This window comes from Camelina sativa, chromosome 1 (assembly GCF_000633955.1).
Source record: "Camelina sativa cultivar DH55 chromosome 1, Cs, whole genome shotgun sequence".
NCBI lineage: Eukaryota > Viridiplantae > Streptophyta > Magnoliopsida > Brassicales > Brassicaceae > Camelina > Camelina sativa.
Genome location: NC_025685.1, coordinates 12776671 through 12802117, shown reverse-complemented (window position 1 = coordinate 12802117; position 25447 = coordinate 12776671). Strand labels below are relative to the sequence as shown.

General features: G+C 36.3%; 7 protein-coding genes and 1 pseudogene across 9 annotated transcripts; 3 read left to right on the top strand and 5 right to left on the bottom strand.

Moving 5' to 3' along the window:
• On the bottom strand, positions 61-2432 carry LOC104789263 (PHD finger protein ING1). Its single transcript, XM_010514990.1, has 7 exons — positions 2341-2432; positions 1766-1837; positions 1049-1236; positions 815-875; positions 633-720; positions 347-503; positions 61-267 (listed from the first exon to the last, which is right to left on the bottom strand). Exons 1-7 carry the CDS (start codon positions 2366-2368, stop codon positions 157-159), a joined length of 705 nt encoding a protein of 234 aa, XP_010513292.1. The 5' UTR covers positions 2369-2432; the 3' UTR covers positions 61-156.
• LOC104789247 (dirigent protein 16-like) lies at positions 2676-3753 on the top strand. The gene has a single exon (XM_010514979.2). The coding sequence runs from the start codon at positions 2891-2893 to the stop codon at positions 3620-3622; it is 732 nt and encodes a 243-aa protein (XP_010513281.1). The 5' UTR covers positions 2676-2890; the 3' UTR covers positions 3623-3753.
• Positions 3744-4914, bottom strand: LOC104789251 (hydroxyethylthiazole kinase-like). Its single transcript, XM_010514983.2, has 2 exons — positions 4459-4914; positions 3744-4304 (listed from the first exon to the last, which is right to left on the bottom strand). The coding sequence occupies exons 1-2, from the start codon at positions 4894-4896 to the stop codon at positions 3912-3914; spliced, it is 831 nt and encodes a 276-aa protein (XP_010513285.1). The 5' UTR covers positions 4897-4914; the 3' UTR covers positions 3744-3911.
• On the bottom strand, positions 5723-8146 carry LOC104707375 (annotated as a pseudogene).
• Positions 9216-12332, bottom strand: LOC104789241 (beta-glucuronosyltransferase GlcAT14A). Of its 2 annotated transcripts, none has more exons than XM_010514974.2 (4): positions 11683-12332; positions 11520-11595; positions 11278-11393; positions 9216-10010 (listed from the first exon to the last, which is right to left on the bottom strand). In XM_010514974.2, the coding sequence occupies exons 1-4, from the start codon at positions 12221-12223 to the stop codon at positions 9490-9492; spliced, it is 1254 nt and encodes a 417-aa protein (XP_010513276.1). In that variant the 5' UTR covers positions 12224-12332; the 3' UTR covers positions 9216-9489. The 2 variants fall into 2 exon arrangements, with proteins under 2 accessions (XP_010513276.1, XP_010513272.1); XM_010514970.2 differs by lacking the exons at positions 11278-11393; positions 11520-11595; positions 11683-12332 and adding exons at positions 10546-10661; positions 10788-10863; positions 10951-11220.
• On the top strand, positions 16923-18507 carry LOC104789225 (GATA transcription factor 1-like). 2 transcript variants are annotated; one of them, XM_010514958.1, is made up of 2 exons: positions 16923-17180; positions 17661-18507. In XM_010514958.1, the coding sequence occupies exons 1-2, from the start codon at positions 17028-17030 to the stop codon at positions 18294-18296; spliced, it is 789 nt and encodes a 262-aa protein (XP_010513260.1). In that variant the 5' UTR covers positions 16923-17027; the 3' UTR covers positions 18297-18507. The 2 variants fall into 2 exon arrangements, with proteins under 2 accessions (XP_010513260.1, XP_010513267.1); XM_010514965.2 differs by having other exon boundaries at positions 17099-17230.
• LOC104789215 lies at positions 20469-20909 on the bottom strand. The gene has a single exon (XM_010514949.1). The coding sequence runs from the start codon at positions 20907-20909 to the stop codon at positions 20469-20471; it is 441 nt and encodes a 146-aa protein (XP_010513251.1).
• Positions 22711-24987, top strand: LOC104789209 (receptor-like protein 12). The gene has a single exon (XM_010514942.2). The coding sequence runs from the start codon at positions 22711-22713 to the stop codon at positions 24985-24987; it is 2277 nt and encodes a 758-aa protein (XP_010513244.2).

Genomic DNA, 25447 nt, shown 5'->3' with positions numbered 1-25447 from the left:
CCCCAATCTCAGTTATTTATTTTGTCAAACAAAGAACAAAACGACTTCTACAATACAAAGTTGACATGGCAACATCTTACATGGGTTGATATATAAACTGTTTGGATTACAGTAGTTATGAAGCTGTTTGGATTATAGCAGACATGAAGATTCAAATCATCGACCTTTCCTGCTCTTCTTGACTGTAGCACAATCCGGGCAGTACCATTTCCCCTTGGGTTGTTCTTTCAGACCAACGCAGCCGAAATGGAACCACTCAATCTTGCACTGCATTTGAGTTAATTTACAGTCTCAAAGAGTGTTTCACAATGTGAAAAGAGACAATAATAGAATTTAAAATCCATACCTCATTGTTATCACAAGCAACCATCTCGCCATAGCTAACTTGGTTGCAGACGCAGTAAGTTGGTTCGTTTGGATCCACAGGCAGATCCAAATCCATATTACTTGAAGTCACACCTGTTGATGTTGCTGCTGTCGACGCAGCTGTCGCTAGCCTTGTCCTGCCACAACATCGAATGAATGATTTCATTGGATCTAACTTCATATTTCTCAACAACAGTGGTTTGGGCGATGTAATAGATTGAGAAACTTATGTTATGATATAAAAGATAAGGCTGAAAGCCACTTACTTCTTTCGCCCTCCTCTTCCACCTTCACCAGCCTTCCCGGCTTTCTCGCTGTTCTCAAGTTCTAATGCAGCAGCGGCAGCTTCTTTCTCTGATACAAACCACACCCTTTAATGTTTACTACTGAATAAGATAAGAGAGAAGCTCAAGGTCGACAAAAGACTAACAGCAAGCCAGAAAATGACCTTTGCGGATCTCCTCGGATTTTTTCATACATTGGTCAAGTTGCTGAACATGCATATCCACCTGAAGCAATATATAATCTGAAAGATAATGACTTTAAGGAATAGAATAATCCACAAGGTTAAACCGAAGAGCAAACTTAAGCTACACAAATCCGAGGTCAGACACCACCATAAACAGAGAGGGAGAGTCTCCCTCTTCAGAAGACTAGGAAAGAAGAAATTAAAGAAGCATACCAGATCATATGCCTGCATAGCCAGCGCCACTTTCTCGTCAGCGATTCGGACGCTGTGTTTCTGTTCATCGAGTGCTTCCTCTGAGAACTGTGTAAGAGAGGTACTACTGGGTGTGATATTCCCAGTTCTGCCCCTTCTTATATCCTCTATTTCTTTCTCACATCGTTGTTCATTTTGTCTTTGATTCTCTGCTTAAACACACACAAAAGACATAAACAAAGATGAAGGCAGTCCACATAACAAATAAACAGACATCCTATGAAGATGCTTTACAAAGTCTTACTTTTATACTAAACACAGAGTAAANATAAAACAAAGATGAAGGCAATCCACATAACAAATAAACAGAGATCCTATGAAGATGCTTTACAAAGTCTGACTTTTATACTAAACACACAGCAAACAACTCATCCGAAAACAACAAACTATGCAGAGCATGAATTCCAATGAAATGACTAAAAGATCATATCTGCTGTACAAAGATGAAAGCAATCCACAAGTCATCTCTAACATAACTCATCCGAAAACAAGAAACTATCCAGAGCATATGAATTCCAACGAAATAGGTTTAGTGAAATGAGTAAAGATCATTTCTACGCTACCCTTTCCAAGGAATTACTAGTCAAGAATAAGTTACAACTCACTGTGGGCTACATAACAATGATGCTTTTAATCTGCTTTAGATTACGATTTGGAAAATGATATGATTGTTGTTACCTTGCAAACTTTTATCCAAATCACGCAAGAGTGAATACTTCTTCTGCAAAACATGGGCCAGCGACACAAGATCTGCAAGCAACAGAGAGATGTCAAGAACGAGTTTGCTTCATTATTATTGCCTGATATCCACAAAAGGGAGAGGAAACCGTGACAGAACCAAACCAAGAACCAAAACACAATGAAGACAATGATACTTTAAATTACATTTGGCACAAAATTGATTAAACAAACAATGGTTCTAATCTAACTTCACATCAACAACTCTCAATACGCTTTCCTACTACAGAACACTTACATGGTTCTGATTATAATAATTACATTTCAAGCATTTTTGCTTATTCTAAGTAAAATTAGTTTAAGAACAATCTAAATTACAGGTAACAAACAGTAACAATCGTAGGAGAATTAGTGAATCACTCTCTTCGTACATAGAGAAAATGCCCCCAAATATTGCAACGAAAGCTTAATCAAATCTAAAACAACTTTGGGTAATCGAATTAGCTTAACGTAATAAGCCGAGCAATTTCACGAATCGTTGAGAAATGGAAAGATGATGATACGATTTTGCTTACTTGCTTCAAATTCCTCGGCGAATGACATTTTGGGGGTTTAGGGTTCCGCAATATGGAAACTAATCATATATTCGCAGCTCTCTCTTTTTTTCTTTTTTAATTTCTTCTTCTCTTATTTTAATCATTTTCTCATATTAATTTGGCGCACAAACTAAACGATTATTAATTTTTTATTACAATGTTTAGAACATTTTCTCATTAATTTTAGTAATGTCAATTTTTTTTTTTTCTCATTTTCTTGAACTAATTAAGAATTATTCAACCTAAACCACCAAATTAGAGCTTTATATTGAAAAATGTTTTGGTAACCACTAAATTATAGACGCTAATATGAGTTTTCTATCATTCTCTTGACGTTATTAATATTTTGGATTACACTCGAGATAACACAGCTATAAAGAACACATTTCAACAACTACACAAAATCATAAATCGCAACAACTTCACAATCACCACTTCTCTCTATTTAAACACCTATTGCACAAATCTCACATATTCAACAAACAATCTCAAACACGAAACAGAGAAACATCTAATCAAAACATTCTCCATGATGATCAAGCAATCACCATTCTTGCTTTTAACAACAATCTTGTGCACAGTTGCTGTGTTTGCAGCAGCTTTTGATCCTGCACCTGAAGACCCCATTTTCGAACTCTACATGCACGATTTACTTGGAGGAAGCAGTCCCACTGCAAGACCCATCACGGGTTTGCTCGGGAACATTTACAATGGTCAGGTTCCGTTTGCTAAGCAGATTGGTTTCACTCCTCCCGAAAACGGTATAGCCATACCCAATGCAAACGGCGCACTCCCAACGGTTAACGGCATCAACGGTGTACCTCTTGGAACCGGCCTGTCTGGTACAGCATACTCTGGTCAGAACCTTAATGGAATTCAGACTCAGCTGGGTCCTGATGGTCTCAGTCTTGGGTTTGGCACCATCACCGTGATTGATGACATACTCACATCTGGTCCTGACTTGGGTTCGCAGCCGCTTGGTAAGGCTCAAGGAGTTTATGTTGCAAGTTCTGCAGACGGAAGCACTCAGATGATGGCTTTCACAGTTATGCTTGAAGGTGGAGAGTACAACGACAACCTCAACTTCTACGGAATCTATAGGATCGGAAGTGCCATGTCGCATCTGTCAGTGACCGGAGGAACAGGTAGGTTCAAGAACGCTTGTGGGTTTGCAGAGGTCAGGCCATTGATTCCATCGGGTCAGCATGAAGTGGATGGAGCAGAGTCTTTGCTGAGGATCATTGTCCATCTGAAGTACTAAGAAAACACAAAAGGAGCCTTACCAAAAGATTTTAAAATTTGTGCATGTGTGTTGTGTGAATGTTCTTTGTTTGTTGTATGTAACAGTTATTGATTGAAAGCAAATCACAGAAAGCCCTGAAAATTCTAATATTGTGATAGTGTATTTATGAACATTGCTCTAAAGCCTAGGATTGTAACTACAAGAATTCTGAAACAGCAGTCACAAACCTACAGCAGTCTCATGAGACTCCTCCTATGGCTTTGTGATATCTTCAGAAACTTTATTCCAAGAAGAAGATTCTTGTACATCAACCAAACCTTGTGATATTCACACGGCTACGAACTGAGGTTTCATCCAACCCATACAAAGAGTCAATCAAATGCATTCTCAACGAAGCTGGACCATTTGCCATAGCTTCACCCAACTCACCTGCGATGCCAAAGACAGACATAGCGGAAACTGTAGCTTCTAACGGCCGTGATGAATCGATAGCAAGAAATGCTGCAATCAGACCAGCTAGTGAACAACCAGTTGCAGTGATCTTTTGCATCATCTTCGTCCCATTGTGAACACCAATAACCTGGTTCCCATCTGTAACGATATCAACAGCTCCTGACACTGCAACAACTGCACCACTCGACAGAGCTAATGACTTAGCAGCTTCTATAGCGTCTGTAGATTCATGAGAGCTATCAGCACCCTAAGATAAAAACAAACAACAACTCATACACATTAGCAAACAACTTAACTAAAACTTCGAATTGAATTGAACACTCAGAGTTTCACTAACTACAAGTCAATTCAATTTCTTCAGCCACCGACACTAAACCTCTCAATATCTCTATATCATATACCTTAGTCTGACCCGGTGAAGCGGATGAGAGAGCAATAATCTCAGAACCGTTTCCTTTGATTACAGTAGGTTTTAACCCGATAAGCTCCAAACACGACTTTAATCGGAACCCGGAGCAACTCACGGCGGCGGGATCGAGAACCCAAGGCTTTCCGAGCTGAGAAGCGACTTCGGCGGCAGCTTTCATGGAGGGAAGCCACTCAGGTGTAAGTGTTCCAACGTTGATACAAAGCGCGTGAATATGAGGCGTGAAATCAGGAATCTCGACGACTGAATGGACCATCGCCGGAGATGCGCCGGCGGATAAAAGCGTGTTGGCTACGAGATCCATGGAGACGAAGTTGGTGATGCACTGAACCAGCGGCGATCGTCGCCGGACATCGGTTAAGTGAGCCCATACGCCTGAGCTCCACTCGTTTTGCTCTGATTTTGATTCCATTCTCCCACAGTCCCACTTAACCAGTCCTCGATCACGACTCAAAATATATCGTAAACACGGTTTGGTTTAGATTAAAAAATAACCGGGATTTTATTCCCGGTTAAGACTCAACCAAATAAATCAATTAACCCAGTCATTACATTTTCTGACGGTAGAACAAAAGAAAAGCTTTTGAGATGTTGTTACAAGTTACAAGAATGAATCAACAATTTGAAGTGAAGTGGAAGTCACAGATTACAATGTGGAAGTCGAACTCTCTACAGATACAGAAGCGTAAACCACCACGTCGTGGACAACTATGCCCGCCTTAAAACTAAGTTATACCCCCATAAAGAGATTACTACTGAAGAGGTTCCCTACTTCAAGCAACTACCTCTAACGTGTCAATGTCATCCAAAATTTGATTCGCATCCACATATCACATTTGGAGGGAAACTGTCGGCTGTTAACAAAATCAACCGGATTATATAAACCGATTTATTAATCATTAGCGGTTAAGAGTCAAATCTCACATAAGCAACTGCAACCACTACAGGTTAGTTCAGTGCAGTGGGTCAAACTACGCAATAGCATGGGGGGGAGTCTTAAGGCACTAAGCCATTATATACCGATAAATATATATATATATATATAAATAATAATAAAGACAAGGGAATCAGCTAGCAGAGCTTGGTGTCGAAGTTGAGAGTGATGCCCATGCTGAACAGCTCCTGACACAGAAGCTTAGCTCCATAAGGCACATACACCCTAACCACATGGTCTGGGGATTCGCACACTCTACAGTAAGGCCCTCTGATCTTTTTTCCACTGCTTGGAGTCCTCTCGATCACATTCGCATAGGTCTTGCATTTTCTGCAGATGTGCATCTGAGAGGAGTCACTTAGAGTGAAGAGACGCTCATGCAAATTGGCGGAAGCACCATGAGCTATTAGGCAGTCTCGCTCCATTTCTCCAAACTTTATTCCGCCGAACCTTTTCCTATCTGCCACTGGTTGCCGTGTGAGAGGGTGGACTGGTCCGGTGTTCCTGAACTTGACTTTGTCCTCTGACATGTGGACAAGTCGCTGGTAGAACGTTGGGCCCATGAATATCAGAGAACGCATCATCTCACCAGTTCTACCGTTGTATACCCTTTCGTTTCCCCATCTTGAAAAAGCCAGCCCTAACCACAAAATATATTTACCATTGGCAATCAATCAGGACTCAAGAATCATCAATAATCAAATAAAGGTTCAATGAATCATGCATAATCACAAGGCTCACAGCATCAATCCTCTATAACATCTTCAACCAGGTAAAATTATCAATAAATAGTTCCTCCTACCCGTAATGATATCATCATCCATTTGCACTCCCTAGGAAACATACTTAACGAGCTAAAACCAAGAGACAGTGTGAAGAATGTACCTGTGAAGCTGCTCAGTGATTTCAGTGACACTAGGAGTGGAGAAAGGAGTAGCATGACGTGTCAATTTAGTGTATGCAGCAGAGCTACCCTCCTTCTTTTGTATAGGACTAGCGATTCCTTTGGAGAGCGCAGCCTCCAAGAGTTGACCTGGTGTTTGCCTAGAAGGGAAAGCGTGCGGGTTTATCACATATCAGGAACTATGCCTTGGATCGTGAAAGGAAAATTCTCCTGTTCCTCTACATAGCCTAAAACACCTTTCTGCCCATGCATACTGGAAAACTTATCTCCAAGGCATGGAGAACGAACCTGCAATCAAAATGGAACATTAGATTCATCAGAGGAACACATTCTTTGAAAGAAAGCTCGATTCAGTATGATCTGGAACTTACCTGTCTCAGAGAAACCGCAGCAAAATTCTTCCCCTCATCATTAGATGATAATACCACTTTTTGCACAATTCCTCTCTCAGTGTGCTTGAGCTTTATACTGTGATCAGCCCCAGACTCGGTGCATCTGCCAATGACAATATCGCCAGTGCTCATGTTAGCACCAATGATAGGAAACCCGTCATCATCAAGGCTGTCTACTTTGCCGATTTTGCTGTGTGTCTTTCCAAACTGAACAAGCTCATCCATCTTCTTCCTCTTCTCCGAGTCTTTGCTATCAACCTCTGATTTGTAGCTTCTAATCTGCTCTGAACGGAACATACCACGTTCCAGTGAAGCCTTGTTCATCACAATGGAATCCTCTTGGTTGTACCCGAGATGAACATTCACAGCAACAATTGCGTTCTGGCCATTAAACAGCACTTCTTTTTTAAGACACTCCGACGCCAATGTCTTGAAAAGTGGCTTCTGGGGATAGAACAGCTGCTGGGACAGTGTATCGCAGCGGATGTTAGGGTTCGTTGATGAGAACCCAATGGCTTGTTGGCAATGCTTCTGGGACTGGTAGAGAACTCTTCTCCCATGATCGTGGTTTGCAAATGGGACAATTGCACAGCTCACACCCAACAGGAATGACAAGTCTAATTCGCAATGCGTGTAATTATTTGGTTCCTTCAGAAGCTGTTTGATTCCCCATGCTGTAGTACAGTCTTCTTCTTCTTCAATCCCGATCAACTCAAGAATCCCTTGGTCAAGAAGATGCTCAAAAGAATACTGTCTCGGTTTGTCTTGCTTCAACTTGTGGAGATTTTCCACAACCAAGAGAGGTCGGAGTAGTCTACCAGCGTCAGTGAAAATTCTCACCTCATTGTCATCTTTATCTCGTTTAATTTCCATCTGCACAAAGTTGTGATACAAATGATATACGACATAATAGACACATTTCTGAAAGCAGAAAAATCCAAACCAAGCAGCACAAGAATATCGAAATAACGCTAGACATTTGATGAAACAGAAGATACCTCACGAGGTAATTCACTCCGGCGCCGCCTGCTCTTTAACTCCGCGACAAAGTATTCAGAGTCTGAACATAATCCATCCCATTCTAAGCAGAAGAGCAAACACAAAAACAAGACTACAGAAGAATTAAGTACTTATCATAAGTGAAGCTAATCAAGACACAAGTAAACAACCACAGAACAATCATTAACAACCCCAAATACAAATGGTAAGCGATGAACATCGCCCAAACAGAAGAGAAGTACACAACCACTAAACCACAGAACAAACAAGGTCAGATTAATCGCAGGACAATGATAGACAATTACATACCAAAAAAGCGAGTTAATTCAGAGGTATATGAGAGTAAAAAAGGAAGAATGAAGAGAAAAGTTTGAATCTTTTACATACAACAATCGTTTTCATAGTGTCATAACTCACAACTCGTACAAGCCATATTCATCACAAACAATCATGTAGAACAATATAAATTAGATTAATCACAGAAGAATCATAGATAATTACATACCAAAAGAGCTTAATCATTAGAGTTATATGAAAGTTAAGGGGAAGAAGAAAATAAAAAGAGAAAAGTTTGAACCTTTTACATGCAACAATCGTTTTCAAAGTGTCACAACCCCTATACAAGCCATATAACAACAAACATTCATTAAGAACAAACAAAATCAGATTAATCACAAAAGAATCATAGACCATTTACATACCAAAAGAGCTATGTAAGATGAGAGTAAAAGGGGAACGAACAAGAAAAAAAAGAGAAAGTTTCAAACTTTTACATACAAGAATCGTTTTCATAGTGTTACAACTCACAAGCCATACTCAGAACAAAGAGTCAAGCAGATTAGTAAACCAAACCCTGTCGTGCACAGCACACACATACGTTAATGCATCTAGAGAAATCAACAGCTATAGTGAAGAAAACATCAAGAGATTAACACAATCTACAAAAAAAAAAAAAAAAGAGAGCTTTGTAAACTAAGAACAAAAAAATGCAAAACCGAAAGGCTAAAGCTTTTGAAGAGAAGAAACTAAATCATATATTCTCTGGAATTGCAACGCTTAAAAGCATAATAAGTACCTTAGATTGCTGAAGCTGACACGGCGGAGTCAAACGGCGGTGTCGGAGGAGAGTTGAGTAAACGTCGCCGGAACTGGAAAATCAAAACCCTTGGCTCACTTATTCAATGGTTTTCCTTTTCCCAGTCGGAGGAGTGAAGAAGAAATTGGGGACTGTCCCTTGTTGAAATGATAGTTATGCCCCTTGCTTTAGTGTGCTTTATTTCTTCAAACAAGGGTAATTACGTCAGTTTGAAGAATTACTTATGCTTGCATATTTTATTACTGCAGAAGATATCCCCACCCGGAATAATCCCATAGTCTCTGTAGTACTTGAGAGTCCTTGAGCTTAGCAAGCACTAGAGAAGAGTATGTTCTCGGATCATCGGTCCATACCTACAAAGTATGTTCCAACATTTCTATACAACTTTGAAATATTACAAGATGAATACAAAAAATTATACCGGTTAAGAAGACTCTAACCAGATAAATCAATGAAACCAGTCAGTCGTTATATTTCTGACAATACAATTACAAACGAAGGTAGAATAAAAAAAGCTTCGAGATGTTACAACAATGAATCACCTATCTCAAACTCACAGATTACAATGTGGAAGTCGAACACTCGAACTCTTTACAGATACACAAGCGTACACAGTACACTACCCCGTTATCTTCTTCGCGTCTAAAACAACTATATACTATCGAAAGCGCCTTGAGGATTTATTCGGATATGCATTGGTGCGATCTGAACCAATCGTTTGACAATAACTTAACAATCCGTCTCTCAAGTCTATCAGAACCAGAACCAGGCCTTAGAATGCCCGAGTCACCCCAGACGGAACATGAGCTGCTGTTCTTACCAGAATCTCCCAAACACCAACCACCAGGCACCACTTCATCATGTTTGCGTCCCAGAAGTTCATGATCAATACGATCAAGGACAGGGTCATCGGACCTGAATCCTCTTGCAAATGCTGCTCCGGTTTCAACCATTTCTGTGAACTCTTTAGGATCAAGCCGGTGGTATCTTTCTTTAACAGTCTCGTTAGAAGCTACGTAAAGTAAGTTGTTGTTGATGATGGTCTTTTTGAAGAGATTTGAGTTGCAGAGAATAGTTGGGAAGTAGTTGGAGAGGGAATCAGGTGTGTTGGACAAGTACATGAGTAGAGTCCGAGGGAAGTTGTCAGTGCCCAAGACACAGTGCTCTATAAAACTACGGCTTAACATGGAGAAAGATGGACCTGCCAACAAAGAGATGACTGCATTTAATATAATCATCATCAAGAACATATTATCTCAGACCATTCTTTTCAGACAGTTCATTTCACTAGTTATAACTTATAAGTTCCCTGGAACATATTAAAGAAGTTCCACAGATCACTTATGGAGGGAACTGTCAATTGCTAACAATCAGCAAACTTGTCGCAAGGAGAACCATTCCAAGTGATTCCTAGATTTTGGCTTTCCCCCACTACCTTCTTAGGCAGCTAACAACACTACTGAAAAAAAAAAAACACGTTCTGTAGCCTAATTTCTTCCAAACATGTTTTACAGTAATAGAGAGGTTTCACCTACACATATCAACTATTTCTAGCATCTTCTATCACGTATTTTACCTACAGAATTGTGAAAACGAACTACTTCCTACAGAACAGCATGAATAGGGAAAAAGTATCCAGAACATCATGCTTGCATAACACACACAATATGCTAAGAACAAACAAGAAGTTAGAGAACAGACGACATGTAATGTAGCTTGGGGAAAGATGAAGATACCTGAGAATAACTTGAAAGCCTTGGGCAACTCTCGTTTCTGTGAAGCGAAAAACATATCGGTTTTCTCCACAAGATAGAGCCCTGGATCAACAATAACCGGCTTCAACCTCCTTGACCTACACGAAACCAATAGAAAACGCTCAAAATTCCCAAACTACATTGAACCTGAGCTTTATGGAATCAGATTAAGCATACAACACTAAAGGGTATCTAAATGAATCCAAAGAGAATCAAAATCTTACTCTTTCCAGCCAATGTAACTAGTGTGGTTCACAAAGTTCAAGTCCTTAGGCAAATGTGACATAATGTGAAGAAGCTCTACACAAAATCAAACTCAGAATCACTAGTAACACAAACACTGAAAAAACAAAAAAAAAACTCAAAAAGAGAATAAAGAATCCAAACCATCTTGAGTAAGGAGAGGGTAATCATCAACGCTGAGATGAACAAACCAATCCCAAGCTCCAGACAATCTAAGAAGAATCGAAGCACCATGAAGCGTAGAAGCCATCGGAGACGATCCTCTCAGATACGCGAAATCGGGCTTCCCAATAACATCAACGTTCTTTGCAGCTCGAAAGATCGGTACATCTTGTACAGCTACAGCGAGACCATCTCGTTCTGATTGAGCCGCTAAGCTATCGAGATGGAGAAGATACCGATTTCGAGGATGGTAAGTAGNAGTTAGAGAACAGACGACATGTAATGTAGCTTGGGGAAAGATGAAGATACCTGAGAATAACTTGAAAGCCTTGGGCAACTCTCGTTTCTGTGAAGCGAAAAACATATCGGTTTTCTCCACAAGATAGAGCCCTGGATCAACAATAACCGGCTTCAACCTCCTTGACCTACACGAAACCAATAGAAAACGCTCAAAATTCCCAAACTACATTGAACCTGAGCTTTATGGAATCAGATTAAGCATACAACACTAAAGGGTATCTAAATGAATCCAAAGAGAATCAAAATCTTACTCTTTCCAGCCAATGTAACTAGTGTGGTTCACAAAGTTCAAGTCCTTAGGCAAATGTGACATAATGTGAAGAAGCTCTACACAAAATCAAACTCAGAATCACTAGTAACACAAACACTGAAAAAACAAAAAAAAAACTCAAAAAGAGAATAAAGAATCCAAACCATCTTGAGTAAGGAGAGGGTAATCATCAACGCTGAGATGAACAAACCAATCCCAAGCTCCAGACAATCTAAGAAGAATCGAAGCACCATGAAGCGTAGAAGCCATCGGAGACGATCCTCTCAGATACGCGAAATCGGGCTTCCCAATAACATCAACGTTCTTTGCAGCTCGAAAGATCGGTACATCTTGTACAGCTACAGCGAGACCATCTCGTTCTGATTGAGCCGCTAAGCTATCGAGATGGAGAAGATACCGATTTCGAGGATGGTAAGTAGCGTAGAGAAGACGAAGGATCCGTCGCGAGTCACCGGAAGATCCAGAGATTAGGTAAGCGATTGAAGGAGGAGCTGTATCGGCGGCGATTTTGGATGAGGAAGAAGGAAAGAGTCTCGGGTCGGGTCGTAGATCTTCGCGTCGTCCGGTGTAGGAAGATGAAGAGTGGGAAGAGGAAAAGAGAGAGAGGAGGAAACAAAGAGAGAGAAACGCGGTGGTGAGGATTATGTAGAGAGTGACTCTCGGTTGCTCCGGTCCGTACTGCATATTTTCTCAAGGCGGCGCGTGTAACACAACGATCTGTGGAGAAGAAAGCTAACTCTAGTATGTAATGGTCACAGTACTACTACGCCGCATCGAAGTCTGAAGATAGAATCTTTTATTTTTAATATATAGTTTAATTAATTAATTATGTGACTAGTTTGCTTAATGGTAACGACTAACGACGATGTTATTGTCGAAGAGAGAGATTCGTATGATTAGAGATTATTACTAAATCAGGATACAATTACATTCTATTACATCATATACACACTGAATAAACTAATTTATTACATATTTTACACGGAACAAACTTTTGTAAATTGGTCATATTCGAGTTACTGAGCGGCTTATTCGCCATTCTTGGTCATAATTTTCAAATATGAGAAGAGTAACTGCAGCATATTTTCACTAAACTAAGAAGCATCATAAATTTCTACTGTCTGAAATAGCCAAAATGAAAATTATTTCAAAATTATATCTCTAAAAATATAGCTAAAAAGTAAAAAATTAGGATTAGAATATATACACTGAAGCACAAAAAAACATACTTAAGTAGAATAAACACTTTTGTTCACCTCTTCTTTTTCAACGAATCTGAATCTTCTATACATTATTTCAGTTAAAAAATCAAATTCAAATTTAAAAAAACAAAAGAAATTAAAGAAACAAATTCTGTGTATTTTTAATTCAAGAAAGTTAAATATTAACTTGGCCTAGATTTTACAATTAAAACGAAATTATGTATCGGTTTGGATTTACAAATAAGGTGATTAGAGTTTAGATTTTAAAATTAAAACGAAATTATATGTCGGTTTGGATTTACAAATAAAGTGGTTAGAGTTTAGATTTTACAATTAAAACAAGATTATATGTCGGTTTGGGTTTATAAATAAAGTGGTTAGCATTTAGATTTTACAATTAAAACAAAATGATATGTCGGTTTGGGTTTACAGATGAGATGGTTATAGTTTAGATTTTATAATTATAACGAAATTATATGTCGGTTTAGGTTTACAAATGAGATGGTTATAGTTTAAATTTTACAATTAGAATAAAATTATATGTCGGTTTGAGTTTATAAATGAGATGATTAGGGTTTATATTTTACAATTAGAATGAAAATATATATCGGTTTGGATTTATAAAAAAAAAACGGTTTGAGTTTTTTATTTATAATAATGTATACATTGTTTCCTTATTCTTTTAAAAAAAGATGAATTAATAGGCAATTAAATGTATTGTGACATGTCAAATTCTCATTCGTTAAAATAAAGAGAGGTGAACAAAAGGGATTCACTAGCATAAAAAAAAGTTTGTAATATTTTGTCATATTTCGTAGAAAAAAACAATGATTCATATTCTTTTATTTTTTTCAAGAGATTTATATCTTTTCCAATATATTTACTTTTAAAAGTTTTCTAATTTAGAATCACAAAATCATTTCAAAAAAAGGAAATACCAAATATTTTTATTGATTTATATCATTTCCAATATATTTAACTTTTTCTAATTTGTATGATGGTCCGGTGATTAACATCATATTTCTAGGCTCCTCCTCATTTTCAAGGTATTTTTAATATGATATATGATAAATCCAGATAGCCAACAACTCTAATTACTTTTACTGGATCCGTAAATTTTATTTTTGTCAATGTTTGCAAAATTCATGGATACACCAAATATTTATTATATCCCATCAAATATGTGTGGCTCTTACATAACCTAGAATTGTTAAGAAAATATGATTTCTTGTAACCTTTTTTTTTTCATTGTATTTCCAATTTTAATTCAGATTTTGAAGCATGGACCAGAGTTTGGACAAAAAATTAAAGCTACCTATACTAAAAAAAAACAATATATATTATTTAGGAATGACTCATATTTAAAAATATTATTGTTGTTGAAGATAAGATTTCTTTATTGCGATGCACCAAATTTGTGCAATTATTTACAAATTATAGTCTAGAAATATAAAGTGTAAGTAAGGCCTAAAAGATCGTTATAATCAAATGGAGAAAAACCAAAAAAAAATTCTGAGTTTCTTTGTCTTCTAAATTATCTAAAAAGAGTTCAAAAAGCATAGATAACCATTAATTGTAATGTTTGTATTTTGTAATGATCCACTATCGTAGTAAGCAATAAATGCCAAAAATTTTAAAGCATAAATTAGTAGTGGATTTATGGTGAAAAAATGATGTAAAAAAACATGAAGCATTGCATAATGTGCATTAATGTGCATTACATGTGCTGCTAAATGTTAGTTACAAATCTCTGATGTTGTATAAGAAAATGGTAACAATTCATTTATAAAGTTTTTTTAATCAAAAAATTTCCAGTATTAATTACTCTGCGAAATAAGAATCGGTGAGTTTTCATATTAATTAAAAGAACAATGATCAAAGCAAATCAATTTTATTTTAGAAATAAATCATAGGTTTTTCAAAAATTTGTTTGACTTAATAATATTTTGTGAGGGTTTATTCAAACCAGATATTTTAACCAACTATACAAAAACATTTATCACAGATTTCGAAAATGGGAAAAAAAATTGGAATATTTTCTATTTGATTATCGAGAATATTTGAACTTGACAAAATTTTAAGGTAAAAATTTCATTAAAAAAACGTATACTTTAATTTATATTAATAAATAGCTTAATAGTACTGATTCACTTATCACACTGTTGTGTGTATAATTCACCACCTTTTATTTAATTTATAAGTTTTTAAGAATAGTAATTAAATTTATTTTTGCTTTTAAAATAACAAACATATCCCGAATCTACCCCGCAATTATATTTCAATCCAAAAACCTCCAAAAACATCTTTGAAAATCCCTAACCCTCTGAATACTACCATGTGCCTAATAAAACCAGACTATGAATCTAAATTTAGAAATCATTCTATTTTAGAAACTAAGATGTTCGACACAAAGGATATATGCTTAATCTTGACCTATTTGTTAACTTTAAATAGATAGATAGGTGATGAGTCCATCTGCAATTTGATCGTAGCGTGTATTGGTCGGTTTGTTAAATTGTCGCACATACTCGGGTTTTTTTGCATCGTATTTTCAATTCTAATTCTGATTTTGAAACATGGACCAGAGTTTAGACAAAAATTTAATGCTACTATACTAAAACAAGACAATAAATATTATTTAGGAATGACTCATATTTTAAAGAATATTATTGCTACCAAAAATAAAAACTATCTCTGATTTCATATTGTGATGTACTAAGTTTGTGCAATTATTTACAAATTATAGTCTAGAAATAAGAGGTGGAAGACCTGAAAGCTAGTTACAAACAAATGGAGAAAAACCAAAAAAAAATTCTCAGTTAGCATAATTGTTATTTGTCTTCTAAATTATCTAAAAAACTTCAAAAAAAATATTGATAACCATTAATTTTTTTTATCACTTATATTAAGAACCAGGTAATATTTGTAATGATCCACTATCATAGTAAGCAATGAAAGCCTAAAATTTTAAATCATAAATTAGTAGTGGATTTATGGTGAAAATATATGAATGTAAAAAATGAAGCATTACATCTGCTAAATGTTAGTTACAAATATCCACTTTTGTATAAAAATTTGGTAACATTCATTTATAAGGTTTTTTAATCGTAATTTCTCCAATATTAATTACTCTCTGTAATAAGAATCCGTGAGTTTTTTATATTAATTAAAAAAATCAAATTATGCAAATAAATTATTTTTTAGAAATAAATCACAGGTCTTTCAAAAATTTGTTTGACTTAGAATCTCTTGTGAGGGTTTATTCAAATCAGATTTGTTCACCAAAAACATTTATTACAGACGTCGGATATGAAAAATAATTTGGAATATATTATATTTGATTATCCAGAATATTAAAACTTGACAATAGTTTAAGGTAGAAATCTCGTAAAAACAAAAAACAGAAAGGAAAAAAAACTTATCCCTTAATTTAAATTAATAAATGGCTTAATAGTACCGATTATTCACTTGTCACATTGACATTGTGTGTTTACCACACCTTTATTTAATTTATATAGTATAAGTTTTTAAGCAAAGTAATTAACTTTACTTTTGCTTCCAAAATAACAAAACAACATCCCGAATCTACCCCGCAACTTGCGGTGGCAATTTTTCATGAAGTCAAAAAAGTATTCGACACGTGTCTTCCAACCATTCGTCCAACACTTAAGTTCTCGTAATCTTATTGGTTCATATGCATCACTTCTCTCTTTAGTCCCTCAATTATATCATCACCCTCCAACTTTACCCATAATCACGTCAATGCCATTACACTAAAACAAAAGCATTCAATTTTATTATAATTCGGAAAACTAATTTAAAGAAAAGTATAAGATCAGAAAAGCGTCTATCATAAGTACGGTCGATCTTCTCCTCCTATAGTTATAAAGGTACACTGAAAGTAAATGACAAAACTGATAATACCACTCAATCACGCCGTTGATCTTGGTGACTGTATTAAATTCCAGTGGACCGCGTCGCACTTGATTTTTTTAGGCTTTCAATATACGTTACAGGAAAAAAAAAAAGTGATTTTAAAAAGAGAAAGAGGAACAAACCATTTTTCGTGTCATCATCCCCTTCCCCACTTCCAACCAATATTATTAATTATTCATTTAATTATTTTATTGTTTTGTCAAATTGAAAAAGAAAAAGAATACCCTAAACGCCGTTGTGTGAGGGAGAGAGAAAGAGAGATTATAAACTTCTCTGCTTCTTTTTCATCAATAATTTTTTTTCTCTCTCTTCAAACGAAAAACAAAAAAAAAGAAAACACTTCTGAAACTATGGAAATGGAATCGTTCATGGATGACCTTTTGAACTTCTCTGTACCGGAAGAAGAAGAAGAGGACGAGACGCAACCGTCGAGGAATATAACTCGCCGGAAAACAGGAATACGGCAAACGGATTCTCTCGGTCTTTTGAACCACGGCGACCATGTATGTCTTACCTCCAAAAAACGCCTGTTCATGTTTTCGTAAATGGTCCGGTACGTACTAGACTCGGTCGAGTTGACCCGTCGGTTCACGGCGGTTTTGTTTGTTGACTCAGCCGGGTCAATAATAGTTTGGGGAATCGGAAAAAACGCGTTTTTTCCCTTTTATTGAGTTTTCATTAAACGTTCACGTTTTTTGCCGGTTCGTGTTTATTAAAAAGACGAAACTACCCTTTGATTTTTAAAACTTTACTTTTTGGTTCTGGGATGTTAGTTGGAAGGTGTATACGGGAAGTTACGCTTTCGAATATTTCTCGTCAATTTTTATCTCCATACAGAAATGACATTATTACCCCTTTCTTTTTTCTTCACCCACCCATTATCTCTGTTTTGGGAAACGAGGACTCGTGTGTTGTGTTGTCGAGTCGAGACTCAGTCGAGTTCGCTCAGTCTAACTTAAATTTGAATTTGTTTTGTTTCGCAGGGTGTGGTTGAGGAAGAGGATTTGGAATGGATATCAAACAAAGATGCTTTTCCGGTGATCGAAACATTCGTCGGCGTGTTACCGTTGTCGGAACATTTCGGTGTAACGTCGCCGGAGAGAGAAGCGATTGAGGGAAAACAGCTGAGTCCGGTTTCAGTCCTGGAGACGAGTAGTAATAGCTCAACAACGACCTCAAACAGCAGCGGCGGAAGCACGGCTATGGCAACAACCACCTCCATGTTAATGAGTTGCTGCGTTAGTTTTAAAGCGCCGGCCAAAGCGAGAAGCAAGCGTCGCCGTACAGGACGCCGTGATTTGCGAGTTTTGTGGACAGGAAACGAAATACAGAAGATGAAGAAAACTATGTCGGCGTCGGCGGCGGTGATAATAGGAAGGAAGTGTCAACACTGTGGAGCGGAGAAGACGCCGCAATGGAGGGCGGGACCATTGGGGCCTAAGACTCTGTGTAACGCTTGTGGCGTGAGGTATAAGTCTGGGAGGCTTGTTCCGGAGTATCGTCCCGCGAATAGTCCAACTTTTACGGTGGAGTTACATTCGAATTCTCACCGGAAGATTGTAGAGATGAGGAAGCAGTATCAGTCCGGTGACGGTGATCATAGGAAAGATTGTGGATAATCAAAGTTTGTTAGGATTCTTCTTTCTTTTTTTTTTTTTTTTGGAGAAACTTTTCGTTTAATTTCTCTTTTATTTGTTTCTCAAGTATGTTTTAGGGTTTTCCAGTTGGAATTTTAGGTTCTTTATTTTTGTGAAATTAGGGGTAATTAATTACTATTTAGGGGATATTATGGTCATGAAATGGAAGATAACTTTCTCATTTTGCTGTTTATTTTTATTCTGCTGTGGTAATCTTTAAAATAGGGAAAACAAATTTTTTATAAGTTCTTGCTTGATAATTAATTTCATAAAAATGATATGACATGTCTATTTTAGTTAGGCCAGCTAAGTATAGTTTCTATGATAGAGATATATTGGAATTGTGAATCCGTTTTGGGGTTTTCTTGCATGTCTTCATTGACTGATTCTTCTTTTGCTTTTTAATTACTGACATTTGTCTAAAATGACAAATATGAATAACAAGTATTTTGTCAAAAAGCTGATAGCAACCACAACTATTAAATTTGATATATCTTTTTTTTTTTCTCAAGGTAAAGGAATGGTATAAGATCAAGCAAAGCATTTGTATTTTATTATTGAAAAAGAAATTTGCTCTATTGATGAAAATAATAATTAAAAAGTGTCTAACAACTTATCAACTAACAACCAAATCTATCAAAGCTTGAGCAAATTTTGTTTTGTTTTTTTTTTTTAATTTATTTTTATTGTTTGATATTGATCAAACATATGTTTATCCACTAACACAATTATGCGTAGTGACTCATTACAAAAACATAATTTCGTCATGTTGTTTATAACCAAAACACAATTATGATGCGCGAACATGGGTTGGTTACTGGTTAGATGTTCCACTACCACTGTATATTACAAAAATTACAATACTGATACGAGTTTAATAAAAGTATCATGATCTCTAGATACTGATGATGGAGGCGTATAGACCAAAATAGGTAGATTAGATGTAACGTTTTCCTAATTTTTATAGTAATATTATTAGTTTAATGTAATAAAGGATAAAAAAAGAAGATTTAGAGTAGTAATGTATCATTGAGGAGTCAGTGTGTGTGGGAGTAGTAGTCACATGGAATTTGATATTTTAGCTAATATCATTGCACATGCCTTTACTCTTCTTCTTCCCCAATTCCACCAACTCCATTGTCTCCATTGTACGCCATGAATCATATCACCAATTTCTTAATTATTTTTTAAGTATTATGTATCTACCATATTTTATTTCATTCTGTATATAATATTATAGTATGGTGAGATTTTGCATTAAACTACAAATCTAACTAGAAATTGATGTGATTGATATCACACAATTATTGTTTTTATGTTGACCAAAGCAGGAGATCTGAATTTGAATGGAATAATGTTATCTTACAACTTATAAGTCATGGCAATGTGTCTATTGGGTTCGGTGTATCAAAAATTGACTTTTGAATTTTATACTACATCATCATCCCAATAAGTAACAGTGTAAATTTCAGATATCATAACAAAATTAGATCCTATTGATGATCCTATTTAATTTCTACTTATTATAATATAATTTCTGGATTACAAAAAGAACCCTAGACTATTTTGAAGTTTGAATTCTAGATTAACATAAAAAGCACAACTCTTTTGACTAACTAAGCATTATATCAAAAAACCATTGGCACACATTAAGTTTTGGTGAATTAAAGAAGAAAAGAGAAAATCTTACTCATAAACAATTGTCTTTACAGTAATAAATAAGAAACTATTGGGCTGACGTGTCTTGTACGATCTGACAAAACTTGTGTCGAAGTCAAGTGGAGTTTAACAAAAAGAAAATGGGCCATTTTGTAGCCTAAGTGCAATCTCAACCTTTTGTTAATAGTAAATATACATATACGAATATCAAACTAAATTGATCGGGAAAAGGGTATTATTTTAGGAATTTTTCTTAACTATATGAACGAACGCACACGAAAATTAATCATCATGCACACAAATCAAATCATATATCGCTGAATAGATAATTTGGCATGCATCGGTGCATAGTACTTATTTCGTTATGTTAAAATATCATTAATCTCATAATAAAACTGACAAAACAGGGAAACCTACGTTCAAAATTTGATAGAAAAAATCTAGATTGGCCTAAAATCTTTGTTTGTATATAAAATAGACAACAAAAAATAAAGCTTATAACCAAGAAAAATCTTTAGTCCAACAGACCTCATCATTACTAAAATAAAATCCATCTTCTCTAACGGACCAAGAACACTTCTTGGTAGATCCACATCTATTGCTGTCTCTAGAAACTTTAAACGCCTCGAACCTCTTCCTCATCGAATCCCATTTCATTGTACATGTGTAAACTGCCATCAACGACCAAAACTCGATTTTAGCCGTCCATTCGAAGTCGTCTCCTTCTTGAAGCGCACGACCACCGAGTTCTCCTTGTGGCGAAGTGCACCAAATCACTAGAGGGAGAGACGAGTTGTCTCTGAAGTTGTTAATCACACGCACGTCATACTCTTCTCCCAATGACATAGTTTGTGGTTGAAGTATCGATGTGAAGATGATCGTTAAGGAGATAACTATAAGCATAAGCAGAAGAAGAATTATTTTTGGAGTTTTCATGTTTTTATTTTTTTCTTGTTAAGAATGCAAAGTGTAGTTTTTATTTTCTTGTGTTTGATGAAATTTATGTGTGTACATATATTCTGATAAAAATTGGATATTTTTCTTAATCTGAAATCTCACAATAATTAAATATATTCTTTTATTTAATTAAGAAAAAAATGAAAAGGAAACATATAACTATTTTTGCTGGATAATATGTAGGAAATAATTAACATATGGCAGAACCACATATGAAAAATCTTATTTATATATAAAAAATCTACAAAAGTAGCACCAGAAAGGAAACAAATTTCGAAAATCAATTGGTTTATATGAATATATGGAACACAATATGATATTGTTTTAGAAATGAAAGATAAGCTAGCTAGGGATCATCACTTTGTAGGAAATCCAAAGCTATTAGGATTTATGCTCAAGTGAGCATTATTAAGCTAGATAAAATATATAGAAAATGATATTTAAATGAAATAGCTAATTAAAGCTTTATTTTGTGCAAATGAAAGTAATGAAAAGGAAGATCTTGAGATTGTCACCAAAAACACAATATGCAACTAAGTAACTTAAGATTTGATTTCTTAAGAAGGTTAAGAGGAGAGTTGCTCCAAATACAGATATGTCTCTAAAGTTAACAGACATATATATCTTGCCCTTAGGTAATGCTTCTTTCTTACTAGGAACTGAAGGATTACATGTAGACTAGCATCATACCCACCAGCAAAATATTAACTATGTAAAAATTTGAACAAGATGATGGATGGTTTCTTTTTTTAAAGTGGACGATCTAGATCAATTTGATTTCTTTCTCTCCATGTCTCCTCCTCACATAATAATTTTGACCAAACGTATTTACAAAGTAAACATTTTGATCCCTAGCATATATATGTCTTTTTTAAGTTTCAACCGTACAAGAAGCCGAACCGAATAAAGATTTGGGTTACGGTCAGTTTTGGTCCAACCTGATCTAATCAGTTTACAAATTTGTAGTTTTGAAACATATATGGGGAAACAAGCTAACGGTCCCCGTCTCCCCCTCCCTATCCTCTCCCAAATTAAAACTGTTTTCTACAATTTCTCTTTTATTGCGTGTGATCATCAACTACTCAAGCTTCTATTATATCGTATTCTCTTTCATTACTTATGCATAGAATTTATCAATCTTCTTCTATATAGTTTTGTTGCTAAGACTCTGCCCATGGGCTCAACCGCATCATCATTACAATTTAAAGCCTCAAGAATATCGCTTGGTGGGTGCTAATTAAAAATTTTAATTCTTCACTAGAAGAAATGGACGTAAGAAAGGGTTTCGTATGACCCGACTAACGCCCAAACCCATTTCCCACGACATTACTTGGATATACATGTTTACTCATTGTTTGTGTCTTGTTTAGTCTTCTTCTCAATTTGTGGTTTTCGTTTGTACGTTTCTTGTCATCGCTTCTTGTATTTCTAACGCTTTGGTTGGTGTCCACAAAAACAAAAATTTCTCACTAATTATCTGATCCTTAATTCATAGGAACTAGGAAGACTTGCCAAGTCAAGCTCCTTACCTAGAATATGTCTTATATATAAAAAGAGAAGTGCGTATGCAAGACATGCATGTCTATCACATAGTAATTTAACAGAAAGATCGTCTTTGTTTCCAAAAAAAAATATCATGATACGAAGCCAATCTTATTGCTTCCTTGATATTATTACCCTCTATTTCTGCTTTTGCCTTCTTCAGTTACCAAACATCTTTGCTTCTCCTACACGGTACTTGTGTCGCCCCAACCAGAGGGATGCTCTTTTGGAGCTACAGATGGAGTTCCATGTACCAACAACTTCATGGAACAAGAGCGTTGATTGCTGTTCTTGGGAGGGTGTCAAGTGTGATACCGTCATGGGAGAGGTGATATTTCTAGAACTCCGTTACTGTAATGCCAACACCTCTTTGAAATCTAATGGTGGTCTTTTTAAACTCCAACATCTTCGTCACCTAGATCTTTCACTTTGCCATCTCCAAGGGGAGATTCCTTCCGCCTTTGGAAATCTTTCTCATCTCACACATCTTGATCTTTTTGGTAATGAATTAGTAGGTGAAGTTCCGACTTCAGTCGGTAGCCTAAGCCAACTACGATATGTTAGTCTTTCGGGTAATAAGTTGAGAGGTGATATTCCTAAGTCATTTGCCAACTTAACAAAGCTTTCTAATTTTTATCTCTATAGAAATCAATTCACTGGTGGGGAGATAGTATTAGCCAATTTAACCAGGTTGTCCCATATAGACCTCTCATCCAATCACTTCAAATCATCTATTTCTGCTGACCTAAGTGGACTTCGCAACTTAGAGCAATTTTTGGTGTGTAGCAATTTATTTTCCGGACCTTTTCCCTCATTCTTGCTCATGATTCCTTCGTTAGTCGATATTGATTTAAGCCAAAACCAATTCGAGGGACCTATTGAATTTGGGAACACCTCCTCATCATCTAAGCTTAAAGTGCTAAATGTTGGCGACAACAACTTTGATGGGCTAATCCCCGAATCTGTATCAAAATTAGTCAATGTCATTCATTTATATCTTAAGCATAACAATTTAGGAGGACTAGTCCCTAGTTCTTCTATCCAGAAATTACGCAATCTAGAACGTTTAGATCTTAGCCATAACAATTTCGGAGGACGAATCCCTGGATCTATATCTAAATTAGTCAATCTCCAATTTTTAGATCTTAGCTACAACAATTTTGCAGGACGAGTCCCTAGATCTTTATCTAAGTTAGTCAACCTCAGTGAGCTAGATCTTTCCTACAATAAGTTAGAAGATCAAGTACCTTGCTGTTTATGGAGATCACCTAAGATGTATTCTGTAAAGCTTTCCCATAACTCTTTCACCAGCTTTGGAAACTCGGTGGAAGTTGTTGATGGAAAATCATTAAGTTGGTTGGATCTAGGTTCAAATTTACTCCAAGGACCAGTTCCACAATGGATATGCGAGTTTACATATTTAAATAACTTAGATTTGTCCAACAACCATTTCTCTGGTTCCATTCCTCAATGTTTGGAGCGTTTCACTGTTCTTGAAAAACTAAATCTTAGAAACAACATTTTAAGTGGATTTCTACCAGATGTATTTATCAAAGGCTCTGCGTTACGATCAATCGATGTCAGCCACAACAATTTGGCGGGAAAACTTCCAAGATCTTTGATCAAGTGCGAGTGGATGGAATTTCTAAATGTGAAAGAAAACAAGATCAAGGACACGTTTCCATTTTGGTTAGGCTCTCTCCAATGTCTGAATGTTCTCCTGCTCCGATCAAATGCATTCTATGGTCCGGTATATAACCCCTCTGCCTACTCAAGGTTTCCGGGTCTACGGATCATTGATATATCTAATAACCACTTCGTTGGATCATTACCACAAGACTATTTTGCCAATTGGACTACAATGTCATTGGTTTGGCATGGTTACACCAGACCAGAGATAAACTATGTAGGTTCTTATTCCCCTGTGTTTGATTCGATGGATTTGGTTTACAAAGGAGTAGACACAGATTTCGCTCGCATCTTTCTTGGCTTCAAAGCTATTGATTTTTCTGGAAATCGATTCTCTGGACATATCCCTGAATCCATTGGTCTGTTTAGAGAACTTCGCCTTCTTAACTTGTCAGGCAACACATTCACGGGCCACATTCCACCATCCTTGGCAAATATCACAAGTCTGGAGACGTTAGACCTATCTCGAAATAACTTGTCAGGTGAAATTCCTCGAGGTCTTGGAAAACTCTCTTTTCTGTCCAACATCAACTTCTCCTACAACCATCTAGAAGGATTAGTGCCACAGAGTACGCAGTTTGGTACTCAAAACTGTTCTTCATTCATGGGGAATCCTGGACTCTATGCCATTGAGGAAATTTGTAGAGAAAGCCATCATGTTCCCGGTCCTACGTCTGAGCAAACCGAGGAATCTTTGTCCATACCGGAAGAGCCAGTGCTGAATTGGATAGCAGCCGCGATATCATTTGGACCTGGTGTGTTTTGTGGGTTTGTGATTGGACATATCTTCACTTCATACACACAAGAGTGGTTCACAGCTCGTTAAGCCCATCAAGTTTGTTCTCCGGTAACTCGTTCGTCAGGTGTTTGTTTATTTTATCCTTGTAATTTTCCATTTCGTGGTTTTCTTATAAGCATATTCCATGTCCATAAGCTGTAATGATCTCAAACATTTGTGTAATATATGGTCCCATGTATCTCTGTTATAAATATTTAACAAAGTGTCTTGGAATACATGTTTATTACTCATTATATCTCACAGCCATCCATTTATTTCTAATTAAGTAATTTGAGTCTAAGAAATCTTTATTTTAGTTGATTCAATGCATATACATACATCATGTGATTCACATTCACGGTGATCCGATTTTACTACAGAGCTTGAAGACATAGTTCTCTCATGTATATTGAGAGATTAGAAGAATAGGTGATCAAAATTTCGAGGATCATCATTTAACTTGGGAATGGCAATGACGCCACTTGTAATAGTAGTAGTGCAAAAGGGG

Bases quoted from the DNA above. Each gene is read 5' to 3' on its own strand.
- LOC104789263 (XM_010514990.1), bottom strand. From the start codon at position 2,368: ATGTCATTCGCCGAGGAATTTGAAGCAA. The intron at 1,237-1,765 runs GTAACAACAATC...GTGTTTAAGCAG, and splicing joins TTTGGATAAAAGTTTGCAAG to AGAATCAAAGACAAAATGAA. The intron at 268-346 runs GTATGGATTTTA...ACTCAAATGCAG, and splicing joins TTGCTTGTGATAACAATGAG to TGCAAGATTGAGTGGTTCCA.
- LOC104789247 (XM_010514979.2), top strand. From the start codon at position 2,891: ATGATGATCAAGCAATCACCATTCTTGCTTTTAACAACAATCTTGTGC.
- LOC104789251 (XM_010514983.2), bottom strand. From the start codon at position 4,896: ATGGAATCAAAATCAGAGCAAAACGAGTGGAGCTCAGGCGTATGGGCT. The intron at 4,305-4,458 runs GTATATGATATA...TTTTTATCTTAG, and splicing joins CTTCACCGGGTCAGACTAAG to GGTGCTGATAGCTCTCATGA.
- LOC104789241 (XM_010514974.2), bottom strand. From the start codon at position 12,223: ATGCAGTACGGACCGGAGCAACCGAGAGTCACTCTCTACATAATCCTC. The intron at 11,394-11,519 runs GTAAGATTTTGA...GGTTTCGTGTAG, and splicing joins AGTTACATTGGCTGGAAAGA to GTCAAGGAGGTTGAAGCCGG. The intron at 10,011-11,277 runs GTATCTTCATCT...CTTTGTTGGCAG, and splicing joins GGCTTTCAAGTTATTCTCAG to GTCCATCTTTCTCCATGTTA.
- LOC104789225 (XM_010514958.1), top strand. From the start codon at position 17,028: ATGGAAATGGAATCGTTCATGGATGACCTTTTGAACTTCTCTGTACCG. The intron at 17,181-17,660 runs GTATGTCTTACC...TTTGTTTCGCAG, and splicing joins TTTTGAACCACGGCGACCAT to GGTGTGGTTGAGGAAGAGGA.
- LOC104789215 (XM_010514949.1), bottom strand. From the start codon at position 20,909: ATGAAAACTCCAAAAATAATTCTTCTTCTGCTTATGCTTATAGTTATC.
- LOC104789209 (XM_010514942.2), top strand. From the start codon at position 22,711: ATGGAGTTCCATGTACCAACAACTTCATGGAACAAGAGCGTTGATTGC.